Source organism: Kryptolebias marmoratus, linkage group LG11, assembly GCF_001649575.2.
Source record: "Kryptolebias marmoratus isolate JLee-2015 linkage group LG11, ASM164957v2, whole genome shotgun sequence".
NCBI lineage: Eukaryota > Metazoa > Chordata > Actinopteri > Cyprinodontiformes > Rivulidae > Kryptolebias > Kryptolebias marmoratus.
This window is the reverse complement of record NC_051440.1, coordinates 22,974,613-22,987,166: the sequence shown is the minus strand read 5'-3', so window position 1 is coordinate 22,987,166 and position 12,554 is coordinate 22,974,613. Positions and strand designations below refer to the sequence as shown.

Below are 12,554 nucleotides of genomic sequence, written 5' to 3'. Positions count from 1 at the left end.
CTTCACTCTAGAATGCTGTAGTGTCACATTTCACATTTGTGAAGTTAACTTTTGACCTGTTTCTCTCCCCTGCTGCAAGCCTCACAATGAACATTCTTGATAACCCCAGTGTGTGTGTGTGTGGGAGAGGGGGAGGGGGGGTGAAAGGTCTTGTTCTCATCTTGATTATCTGATTCACAGAAGATGCCAAAAATGCAGCCTTTGTGTCTCCAGCCAAATATAAGGGTGTTTAGCTGATATTTATAGCCCTGATAAAAGCTTGGCCACGGCTCTCCTCTACTCACGCCAAACCGTGAAGACCAGATCCCAGGCTTCAAAGAGAACCTGGTGGTAAACTGCTTTATGGGGCACCAGTTGTAAAGACCAACGTTCGAAAAAACATTTTCATTATTTAACTCACTTTCTAAATGTAAGATTTTACACTGACAAATTTGTTGTATCAAAATGTTAAATTTAAATCTAAATGTTATTTGTTCAATTTAAGTATTTTGGAATGGAATGCAGCCTTTGTCGATTTGACTGCGTTGTTGCGCCTGGTGTGCCAGCTGCACTTAAACTGCTGCACCACAAGTACCGTCTACACTGTTTTTATTGAACAGGTCATTTTCAGCCACTCTTTGCTTCTTTCTACCGGTTTTAGAATGATGACACCACGACAAAGGCTGCGTTCCATTTCTAAATATTTAAATTAAACCTTCAATATTTAACAATTTAGATTTACATTTATTATTGCCTGATTTTCATACATCCTGGAGCTGTTTGTAAAATCTCATCAACAGTTTTAAACTTGAGAAACAAATTCAGTTGAAAAGCGATTGCTTTTTAAATTGAAGCTTTTATCCGAGGAGTATTTTAAAAATTTTGAACAAGTGATCCACGCATTTATTACATCCCAACTGGATGACTGTGACTCATCCGTTGGTCAGGCCGGCCTCTCTTCACTGCAGGTGGTCCAGAAAGCTGCAGCTCATCTTCTAAAATGAACAAGAAAGAGTGAAAATACCTTGTCTGTGCTGACCCTGATTGTTCCAGAAGTGATAACTGATTTTAAAGTTTTATTGATGACCTAGAAGGAATTAAATGGGTAGGCTCTGTCTGACCTAATCATAAACCCTACGGGTCCCTTTGATCCTAATTATGATTCGCTTTTTAGTCTCCCTGAGGTCCAGGCTGGTCTGCAGAGGTGATCGACTCGGGTCGGGTGAGTTGAGATCCTCTGCATCCGTGAGAAAAGGAGACTCATTGGGATGGCCTAACACAGGAGTGACATACAGGAGAATTACATATAACTGGTTACTCTGATTAAGTGCAAAATTTATTTTTTAGGAGTGATTGTAACAAGTAAAGATACAAACCAAAAGTTAAAGGATTGTTTGTGAACTGTGAAAAAATATAATTACTATTTGCTAGCCCATTGTTAAATGAAAAATACTTCTGTGTCTGTGGTGTTTATCTCCATGTGAAAGGAACAGGCTGTTTTTCTTATGCAAAACTGTGATTGTAATTGAGAACCTCAAAGCATATGCAACACAACTCATCAGTAGGGCCTTAATGTGTGGGGCGAAGAGCTCTGCATGCATGGGGGGAGCACCAGGAAGTGCCTCCTCCCCCTGCCATGTTCGGGCCCGCCCTGGACCTCTGTTTTAATGCAGTAGAGACCAATGACAGGGTGCTGGTGCCCTGCATCTCTCCCCATACCTCTTTGTCCTGGGGGCTGTTGACCCTGTGCTTCGCTGGCGACCTACTACTACAACTGCCTTGGGGTGGTGTCGGGTGTTTGTTTGCCTGGGGCTGGATCCACCTGTACACTCTGCTCCTGGGTGCTGTACAAAGAGGACAAAATCAAAATACAAGGCAGGGATGAACCAGATTAAATCGATTCTATGGTGTCTGTTGCATGAAATAGAAACTCAACTACCTCGCCTCTTCCTATGTGAAGGAGGAAGTCACAACCTGTTATAAAAGCAGAAATCAAGCTACGTATGTTAAGGCCAGAGCATTCAACTCGTGTGTATCACTGTCGGTGTTCTCCCCGTGCGCAGGTCTTAAAAAGTTTCTCAGCTTGAGTCTGAATTAATTTTTCTACGACAGTAAAGATATGTGATCTGTAGATATGTGAAGGTGATTCTGTTTTGATTGTTGTAGTAAGTAGAGTCTTGTGAAGAGTCTTCAGCGAGTTGAAACTGACAGGAAGGCAGAGCAGATGTGCTTTAACAGGAAGTATGTGGGGTGAACTTACTGAGCTTTCAGTCAGTTGTTATTATGGTTACAAATGCAATCTGACGGGGAGAGCATATTTGGACAGAGAGGGCGAAGAGCAGTAACAAAGCATAAAAAGTGAAGAGCACCAGGAAAGGGGGTTCCTCATTTTATGCTGTGGAGGAGAATAGAGAGTGCAGAAGTGTGGGTGAAAAGCCAGGTATGTCGCACACCGAAATGACAGTCGGAGTCGTTGGATTCCAGCCAAATACACGGGGGATTTTATTGACACATTTACTCTTGATCAGCTTGCCCCAAAATCCCAAAGTATCTTTGAGAAAGGGCGTATTTATACAGAAATCAATGCATGATGACTATGCATACTTCTGACCATTTACGTAACTTCTACGACACTGGGTCTAGCTCAACCCAGTGTGTTTCCTGGATTCTAAGAACCAGACAAATCCTGTGTTCCAGGAATCCTTCTGTTATCACCTCCCACTGTTCCCAAGTTCTGGCAAAAACATCCGGACATAACTGGCAAAAACAACCGGACATTCCTAACAAGGCCTGGTGAACTTCTGCACTCTCTATTCTCTTCCACATTGCTCGCCTATGAGATCCAGCACAGAATGAGGCGTGTGAGCTGAGGGGGAGGAATAACCAATGCCTGATCAGTAGGTGCTGGACTTCGGACTCTTTAGGACTCTCCTGATTCGAGGGACTTGATTTAATGGATTTCACAGAGCCTTGAGGGGCGGTTTGTTCACACCATCAAGAAGCTCAGATCCGCAGCAGAAACACGACCCATTCTTCGGCCAAGATGGACAGGACTGTCTTTCCTGCTCATTACCAAACTCCAGATAAGTTGAATTCAAAAGCCTCAGACCAACAGAATAGGAGATAGAAAAGATAAGCGATTATACGAGGGTCAGTTTTACAAGAATCAGTTATCTTGAATCATCTGTATATCCTGCTGTATGCTTGCCTTTGCTTAAAATTTGCAATAAATATAATCAATTTTAAGGAAAAATTTGTGGACATTCACTTCCTGATTCTTCCTTGATGGACAAATGTTGGGAGATTGTATCTAATAGGAATACAGGAGGTTTTTATAGGTTGCGTTATTTAGGACTAACAAATGTCTGTTTACCTCTGACAATAGTCTCAAACTCTTTGAGGAAATGTACCCTGGTGGCTGTGACAAATCTCCTGCTTGTACAAAAGGTAAAACTGCTAATCTAACTGTTTCTTTTGAAAGAGACAACTGGTTTAGCAGCGTTAAATAATGTGTTTGACATCTTTCATTAGTGACACAGAGTAATAATGCCCCCCTGGAAACCTGCAGGATTAACAGTCAAAATGATTAATTTATTGAAATAACTTGACAATGTTTTATTGCTACTGTTGCATTGTTTGCTCACATTTTTTTCACTATTTTACTTTCAAACTTATCAACAACATCAGACTTTAAGAACATTAAATAAGGAAATATTCCAGCCAACCACTTCAAAAGGTCTATGACCTAAACTAGTAGAATTTTTCCCTTTAACAAAGAGGACAACGGAGAGTTTTGTCTTTAAGATATTTTATTGAAGCTTTAAATAGCTGAGATTCACACAGTCGAACAAAATCGTCAGAGTGAGTCTAACTGCAACAACAGCCAGCCTCTTATTTACAGGACCTTGCTTCACACATTCACTCATACTTTTACACTTCACCTATCAAACACAGATTTAACTCACACGTAGCAGAGCAATGTTATTTCCCATTACAGCAGGAAACATGTGGTCAGAGGTTGTTGAACAGGAAGTTCTGCAAAACTTCCTGTTCCAGCAGCATTAAGAATTAATAGTTTATTACAGACTATTTTCAAATAATATACAAAGTTTACACTTAAAAAAATATTTGCACCTTTTTAGCCTGCATACCTACAAGCTAGTTAATAGAGCATTATTTGTATGTTTTCATTTTTCATGTCTACACTCTGCAGTCATGAAGTTCCTGATATTACATCTCATCTCTGTATGCCACAGATTTGACAGTTTTCTGATAACTTCTGACAAACTATTGTCTCACAGTGGCTATTTCGGATTGAAATATTCAAAACCGGCAGAAATGATCCACTTTTAAGTCCTCAGAACTCAGGACGATAATACCAAACATCACTGGAGGTCAGACCGTAGTTCTCCTCTCTGACACACTCAGGCAGCTTAAACCGGGTCAGGTGATGCAGGAACTTTCTGATGCCGTGTTCCTCAAACTGTGCTCGCCCGGGATCTCCGATCAGGACGTTGGTGCCGTGGGTTTTGATGCAGCTGTCCAGCCAGCTGTGGAGGCTGTTGGCAAGGGACTCGTCGTAGAACATGTCACCCAGGAGGATCAAGTCGAAGCCCTCAGGGTCTGAACCAATGATGCTGTTGGTCACAGATACAGGCGGCTCAACATCGTTCAGGTCAGAGTTCATGTGGGTCACAACAGCTGCAACTGTAATACAAAAAGATCATCACCTAAAGCATGCGGAACAAACTAAGACACTGGATGATGTAATTATTATCGCACTAAGGCTAAGTTTGCTTGTGTCTGTGTGTGATTGTTTGTGATGGTAGCAAAATATTTCCTGAACTAGTCAACAGATTCTAATGAAATTCTCAGACAACAATTATTTGATGTACATCTACAACCCAGTAACTTTTGTGGTTAACCTCAGTCAAGATGGCCGCCAAGGCTAAGCAATTTTAGAAAGCATAAAAATAGATATAACTCAATAATTTTACAGATATTGAGGTAATATTTGGTGATTAATCTCATGAACCACGTGATTTAATGAACCTCTCAGATATAGATTGTATTGGGAAATAAAATATCTTCAGTTCCATTCTCTGCTACATTTGAGTTAAGACTGATTCATGTAACTTGACTGTGAACTGTGGAAAAACACAGAGCATCCATGTCACTGTGATTCAGTTAAGAATGCTAGAATGCCTTTCATCTTATCTTTATAGGCCCCCCGGTGTGCAGGAGCCAGAAAGTATGTTGTTACCTCATGTTTAATTGCCCCCCCCTTCTTGATCAGTTCATTTTAACCCTTCTGTCCCCCCCCGACCCCTCCTGTGGGGGGCGTTGTTGCTGTCCTGGGTTCATGTCATCAAACTGGGTTCTTTTACAAAGTTTGACCAAAAACATGTCTAACTTTGTTTCTTCTCAGGATAAGATGATAGTTTAAGTCTTCCTTTGAGGAATGCTGGGCCTTTAACTATTTAGTAATTATTACAAGGCCAGCGCTGGGACTTCTGTCTACAACATCTTATGGATGAAGCGGAGAGAAGCCTCAAACAAAGGAATCGTAGACTCTTATAGATCCTAGGCTCCGCCCGACACAGGGCCGGACCTAATCGTGATATCAGTAATCGTACTATGTGTCGCCAAAAAACTGTCTCTAACTGATTCTGTGGGTGTAATGCTATCTTGACGTGTACTTTTGCTTTGCTGAATTAGACTTTTCTGCCTTGTATTGAAGGGTTCTGATCTTTTAAAGCTTATTTTTAATGTTATATAATCACATTATGTTGTTTGATAAGTGTTTCATGATTTAAAACTTATTAGGTTTGCTTAATATTTACGTAGTTTCAGTGTTAAAGTATTAAGCTTTGTAAAAATGCTTTGCTTTTGCTCAAGGCCTTAAAAGGAAAGATGTTGAAGGGAGTTCTTTTTCTTTTACAAGCTTATCTGTTCCCCAGGAATGCCTGAGTTTGGCTGTAATCCGTCAAGATAAAAATACATATGCTAGCTGAAACTGAGATGCTGGAATTTCTTAATTAATACGATTCAGTGTTTTGTTATCTTACTCACCTAGCAACAGGGGTGGAGAAATGTATCTTTATTTCTTTACGAAGTCTCTTGAGGGGCTGGGGAGCTCACGCTTTCTACATGAGGGTGGGGGCACCTGTCAGACTGAGTCTCCAGAATTCTGAACATTACTGCTTTTACAATATTGTCTGTTTATTTTACTGTTATTGCTTAATAAAAGAAGTTCAAACTTGAAGCATTGGTGTTTGACAGATTCATCTAAATGAAAGATCCCAGAGGGATCAAGGTTATCTATCTATCTATCTATCTATCTATCTATCTATCTATCTATCTATCTATCTATCTATCTATCTATCTATCTATCTATCAATGCTGAATTACACTTTTCTGCTTTGTATCAACAAGTTATTTTTTGTTTGTTTTCTAAAATCTAAAATTTAGATATTGTGGAATAGGAGGCTTTGTATTTACTCTGCCATTCTTTATTTAGCATCAACAACGGTTTAATTATTATATCTTTATCTCAGTTTTGTTTACCACCATTTTGTATTTAGCCACCATTTTAAAAGCTTTAATAAACAGTTTTTAGTTCATCTGGAGAGAAAAAAAGGCAGTAAAAAACACTCTGGAATGTGAACAGAGGATGTAACAAAGGAAGGAAGCAGTGAGCCACCCTCTGGAAGGGGGGCAGTATTATCAAGGAGACAAACATTTTGTCTCTTCAGACAATCCTGGGGTGATGTGTACCTCAAACCCATTGATTGTCTCCCAGATGAATTTGGTTTTATGATTGTATGAGTATTGCCAAATGGTGTTTAAATAAATATGTTAAACTTTAAGGTAACATCTCCATCAGATAAATGTATGTACCTCAACAATATTTAACCATATTTTGTTTACAGATAACAGTAAATTCTGCACTAGATGCCTTATAGTAGAAGAAAGAATGGAATAAAGCCCACCAGGGTCGATGTCATTGGCCACTACATGAGCAGCGCCGCAGAGTCTGGCGGAGATGGCCGAGGCTCCACAGCCGCTCCCCACATCCAGCACCGCCCTCCCCCGGCACACATCCGGATGATCCAGGAGGTACCTGCGCGGAGGCGGGAGAGCCAGGAATCAAACAAAAAAAGCGCTCGAACATTTGGTCTTCTTCAGGACCACGTTGATTTATGTTGGTGATTCCATCGGACCTCGAGAGTGCCTGTCCTCCTGGCCAATAAATGGCCCAGTACGGGTCATCGAAAGGCCAGAGTTCTGGCTTTTCTTTCCAGAATCTGCAGCCGGGAGTGAATAATCTCAGCTTGATCTCCGGAGTCAGGCTCTTCCCCACAACCACCTCCGTGTTCTCTGAGATAAACCTTCGGATGGGGTCGTGGGAACTGCAGGTTTGGGAGAGACATCTGTCTGCAGGTGTGAGCAGCTTCGGAAATCTTTTAACACACCGGAAATGTTTTAAGGCATTTAAACATCCCGCCATCCTGAGATAGAAATGATTTAAACTCGGAGCTGCTTTATCGGCCTCTGCTGATAAAGATTAAACATAGAAAACAAACGTGAGACGCTGCATCGAGCTACTGTTTGTTAAAGCTGCTTGTTGTTGTTGAACAGCCGCTTAATAACCCCCCCTGAAAACGGGACGTAAAACTTTAGTTCCGTTGTGAAAGGTTCCTGCATCCTGGAAACAAACGCTTCAGAGTAATTATTTAAAAAAATGTTTGTGGTATAATGCAAATGAGACATGTTTATGTTTACAATTCGGCGTAATTTAAATATACAAACAATACAAACATTCACACACGACTAAAAGATGCTTTTTATCTCTTCATGAGATGGGAGGAGGAGCTCGATCTCTGCACCATTCCTGCTAGAGCCTCCTCATAAATGTCTTCTATTAATTTCGTCTAACTTTGTTTGCTTCCTGCCACCCATCTGAGTAAATTGTTTCTCGATATAAATCCGGTCTAGTTTCTTTTACACTCTGCAGGATCATTTCCAGCACAGATCAGTCAGCTTCATGGGAACTTGTTTTAGCCCTTTGCAAATTGGGGAAAAATAAACTAAAATAAACACAGGAGAGTGAACTGTGAGAATAAATCGACCAAATGGTACAACTATGACTTCAGCTCAACACGTTTTTGGAAAGTTTTAAACATCTGATGTAGCAGATTATAAAGTCTGACTTTTTTTGTTCTAACCTGTGATTAAACTTTATACAACTCTTTAAGTGCATTTAATTAAAAGTATACATATAATTTAATGGAAGTCAGCACCTTTCTCTTCATTATAAAGAAAAACAAAAAGGCTCAAGTGTATTTTTACATCCATGGTTGATGGAAACAGACACATCTTATTCCTTAATGAACGCTAAGGCTGAAAATTCTCCCTTGGATGGTTTAAAATATGGGATTTTTCCTACACTGATCTTTGTTTTCACAGCTGTAGCAGACTTAAATTTACAGGCAACTTGTAAGAAAGATAAAGAACACTTTTATAAACTTTTCTCTTTAATATACAGATTTAAGACATTCAAATCATTTAGCTTTTTTTCTTTTTGTCTGCCCAGCTTGCAGAATCCCTTAAAACCTTCTTCTCTCTGCTTCACTACATCCTTTCTGTTCTGATGAGCTCCAGATACCCACAGCTCTCTCTGTGTTTACAGAAGGGAAATAAACGCGTCTTCTCTCACCTCCCTTTCTTCACATCTGTGAAGAAACCCCCNTCCTCCCCAGTTGCTCTTGCAATAAATCTGACCTGCCTGAAAGCTGCAGAGACAAAGAGCCTTTTGTGACCAAGAAAGAAACAGAGATAATGTTCTGATTAAAAGCAACAGACAACACAGAATGTTGCCTCTTTAATTTTATGGCTTTCTTCTAAAATGTTTTATTAAGCAACATTATAAAGTGTAACAAGCACAGATAAAACAGCCGTAAAGATGATCTATACAGACTTGAACTTGTAAGTTTGAATCTTTAAAATGCACAATGATGATGAGGTGACATTTCACTTTATACTTTGGTTAATCATGCAAAGCCATGGAGGAAAAAAAATAAATGTCTCTCTTGTTCGAGAGTAAAAATAACACATCAGCGCCCCCTATTGGCCAGATTTGATATTTATGAAGAAGAAAGGGTCGACTTTTGTTAGTGCAAGAATTCAAACCAAGCTATTTCTCTGTATGATCTTGTTTCCTGCTTTTATGTGTATCATTGCAAACAGAGCTGTTTGTCTTATTCTTGTCTTGTGCCATGAGTTTAGAAGAGGTTGTTTGGTTTCCACTGGACTCCTCATGTTGGATGTTTTATCCGTCAGGTGAGCCAGAGTCAGTTTCAGAGAGATGGTTGGTCTGAAACACACCTGGAGAAAGTCCTTCCAGCTTTCTCAGACACTCCTGCAGTCTGACAATAATTTTATGCCTGTTTTTAATTTCCTATCTGTTTGATTACAACGAGTAGTTTCCAAATTTTCTAAGGGACCTGAGTAATGCTCACAGAGAGGTGAAATATATGTAGTATTATAAAAACAGGTTTAACATTGGTCAACCTTTTAGCTAGACTTTTGCCCATTTTAGCTTTTAGCTACCCTCTTGCTACTTTAGTTTTAGCTAACCTTTTGTTGTTTTAGCTAGCCTTTTGCTACATTTTGCTTCTAGTTACTTTTTCCTTTTTTTTAGCATTTAGTTTAGCTACTTTTAGCCGGTGTTCCTTTTCTATTAGTTTTAACTACCCAGTTTCAATTTCTTCCGCACATTTCCAGTCATTCAGCACTCAGCATCCACTCTGCGTTTGCAGGGGGAAGAAAAAAGTATTTTCTCCAGGATCTCCTTAGTTATCTGTGTGGTGGGAATAAGACACAACAATTAGACTCACAAACAGACATTGTCTTTACAAATAAACATGTTTTCATCACATTGGTAGAGATTCTGACATCATTCAAGGCCTCTCTGGAACACCGTGACGCCGAATGAAGCAAAACACAGATTGCTATTTAAACTAAACAACACCTGAGTTTTATTTGCAGGCATTTCTTTTCTTTAGCTGATTCAGAGTTAATAACAAACATATTATTTTCTGTTGTTTACCAGTTTTTAATTAAATGGTTGCTAATAATAATTAGGATAATTCTTAAGACTGTAAGCATTTTTTTAAGCATGTGGAGCCAAACTGTTTTTTCTCCAGATACCAGAGTTCCTTAGAATAAAAGTGTTGTGGCAGATATTTTAAACAAAAAGAAGATTTGCAAAGCTTACACTTAATGAGCAAAAGTCTTTCATAAAAGGGGTAAGAGGCTGAGTCAAACAGACTGAGGTTCCAGTCTGCACTTGACCAAGAAAACAAAGAGTCGCTGCACAGACTGAATTCTGTCAGCCTAAACTTAGATAAGACGGAGAGGAACGCCTTCTGATAACTTTAATTAAAACTGGTTCTCGCGTCCTTGAAGGAGTTTCAGTGCTGCACAGAAGTAGAATAACAAGGCTGCACAAACAGGAACAGTCCAGTATTTTTAAACGACTAAAGAGTATTTTTAGGATTACATTATTAAGATGTGCATAAGAAGAAATTTGTGGTTAAAAGGAAGCTCATCAACTGGGGGCCACAAAAACATGCTTTGTAAATGATGAACTAATCATGAGGGGGAACAGACAAACACTTTTAGACAGAACCTCATTGTTTGCTCATTCCTGCAGGAACGCTTTCCTCTTTTCCTTTTCTTGCACAATATTTTAAAGCCAGTAGAGGGCGCTGTTGCAGTTTAATTTCATTTTCTTGATGTAACAAACAGCTTGAAAATTAAGCCTATGATTTGAGGGCTATTTAAAAAATATAAGAGTAATAAAAAATAAAATAAAACAATAAGGCTAAAGAGGTGTTCACATTGTTTATTGCCCAAACCACAAAAAAAGCTGAATGCAAAAGGTGGTTTTGGTCTGTGAGAAGTTCAAGTTTGGATCTGTGGATAAATGAGCCAAACAGAGCACCGGGAGAAAGCAGGAGCATAATATTTATCAGAGCGTTTCCTTTTTCATTAATATGGATCAAAGTTATCAACTGTACTGAAATAATTTTTCTTTTAATTAATCCTGAATGCAGCAGGGGAGGATAGTAAAACAATTAAATGATACGCCTGAGCTAACTCAGACTGATTGAAAGATACGTTTCACTGACAGAGGAAAGTGATAACTTCAATCCCACAATGATATCTCTTTGCTGTTCTCGCACTACTAAAAACTCATTTCTCTTTTTATGCAAATCAACCAATTAACATGCTTCTGAGGAATAAACCTTTGTGCAAGGGTGAGCTCGGTGATATTCTCACAAGAACAAGAAGTGCTTCTGCAGAGGATATGTCAAGACACAGTTTTTTTTTCTTTTGTAATATTGTTAACAAGGATTTATTGTGACAAAAACAATCCCTTCTGATGTCCTCTGGTTTCTTGTTTTCTCTTTTTATTGTCTTGAGCTGATTTTGCTGACTGAAGTTAGAATTAAATCAAGATGTGTTTGTAAAACGTGTCGGCTTTGTCAGATGAAGGTTTGGTAAAATGAAGAGCCCACGATGCCCAGCTGATGAAGCTTATTTCTAGGATAAAGGATGAATTTTGATTTAAAAAATGCATATCACCTGTCGTCTTTCATGCCAGAGTTTTAACCTAAAATCAAAAAATGATGAGAAGGGACAGAGTTTTAGCTGTTTTGGACAAACCTGGTAAATGTCAGAGTATGTGTCCTGACTGTCTCTCAGCTACTACCACACCAAATTTTAGCTCATTATCTGTAAAACTGTCTAAATTCTAGTCATTTTTGTGTTCACTAAGTATGATTTGCTGTGGCAGCCATCTTGAATGGGATTGACTCCAAAAGTGCATCATCTGTAGAGATACATCCCATGATTACTTTCTGAGAGTTTCAATAACATCTGCCCACTAGTTTGAGATATTTTGCTAACAAAACAGACAAACAAACTCATTCACATAAATGTCTTTCGCCTTCAGCAGTGAGATATTGTGTATTCTGATATAGTGTAACAAACCAAAGCAAGTCCACAACAAACTTTGTCAAGTCTTTGTCTCAAGACTTTTTTTGTTGTTGTTGTTTTAAAGAGAGAGAGAGAAAAAAAAAACACTAGAGGATCAGCTGCATTTCCCAGATTGCACAAATGTACAGGCGGATTGCGGCGTGAAGTGTTTTTGTAATCAGAACAAAAAAACTCAGCAAATTAGGTCACACAAGTGCTAAATGATTATTGCTTCCAAATAAAAAGCCGGTTCTCCTCCAGCCCTCGTCTGCAGACTCATCAGAAGAGGTTCAGGTGCAAAAAGAAAGTCCAACTGATGAAGGCTGTTATCTTTTTAATTAGTTGTCCTTTTATTTGCAGAGAAACTCGCTTCATGTCTGAGGTTTTTGTAGATTATCATCAAATTAATCAACTGAATAATTTATTGAGGTGCAGTTTTTATGTTTTTGATTGACAGGAACTTAAAACTGTATTTTTCTGTAAAGCGGCATTTGTGTGTGCGGTGTAGTTTAAATAAAAACACAAGGGAA

At 39.0% G+C, this 12,554-nt stretch overlaps 1 protein-coding gene across 1 annotated transcript; it reads right to left on the bottom strand.

Annotated features, from left to right (window-relative positions):
* Positions 1 to 3,777: 3,777 nt before the first annotated feature.
* On the bottom strand, positions 3,778 to 7,754 carry etfbkmt (electron transfer flavoprotein subunit beta lysine methyltransferase). The gene is made up of 3 exons (XM_017418886.3): positions 7,203 to 7,754; positions 6,972 to 7,102; positions 3,778 to 4,686 (listed from the first exon to the last, which is right to left on the bottom strand). Exons 1-3 carry the CDS (start codon positions 7,487 to 7,489, stop codon positions 4,337 to 4,339), a joined length of 768 nt encoding a protein of 255 aa, XP_017274375.1. The 5' UTR covers positions 7,490 to 7,754; the 3' UTR covers positions 3,778 to 4,336.
* Positions 7,755 to 12,554: the final 4,800 nt, after the last annotated feature.

Coding starts and splice junctions, on each gene's coding strand:
- etfbkmt (XM_017418886.3), bottom strand. CDS start 7,489: ATGGCGGGATGTTTAAATGCCTTAAAACATTTCCGGTGTGTTAAAAGA. Junction 7,103..7,202: donor GGAGGACAGGCACTCTCGAG/GTCCGATGGAAT, acceptor GCCTCCGCGCAG/GTACCTCCTGGATCATCCGG. Junction 4,687..6,971: donor GGCCAATGACATCGACCCTG/GTGGGCTTTATT, acceptor TTTGTATTACAG/TTGCAGCTGTTGTGACCCAC.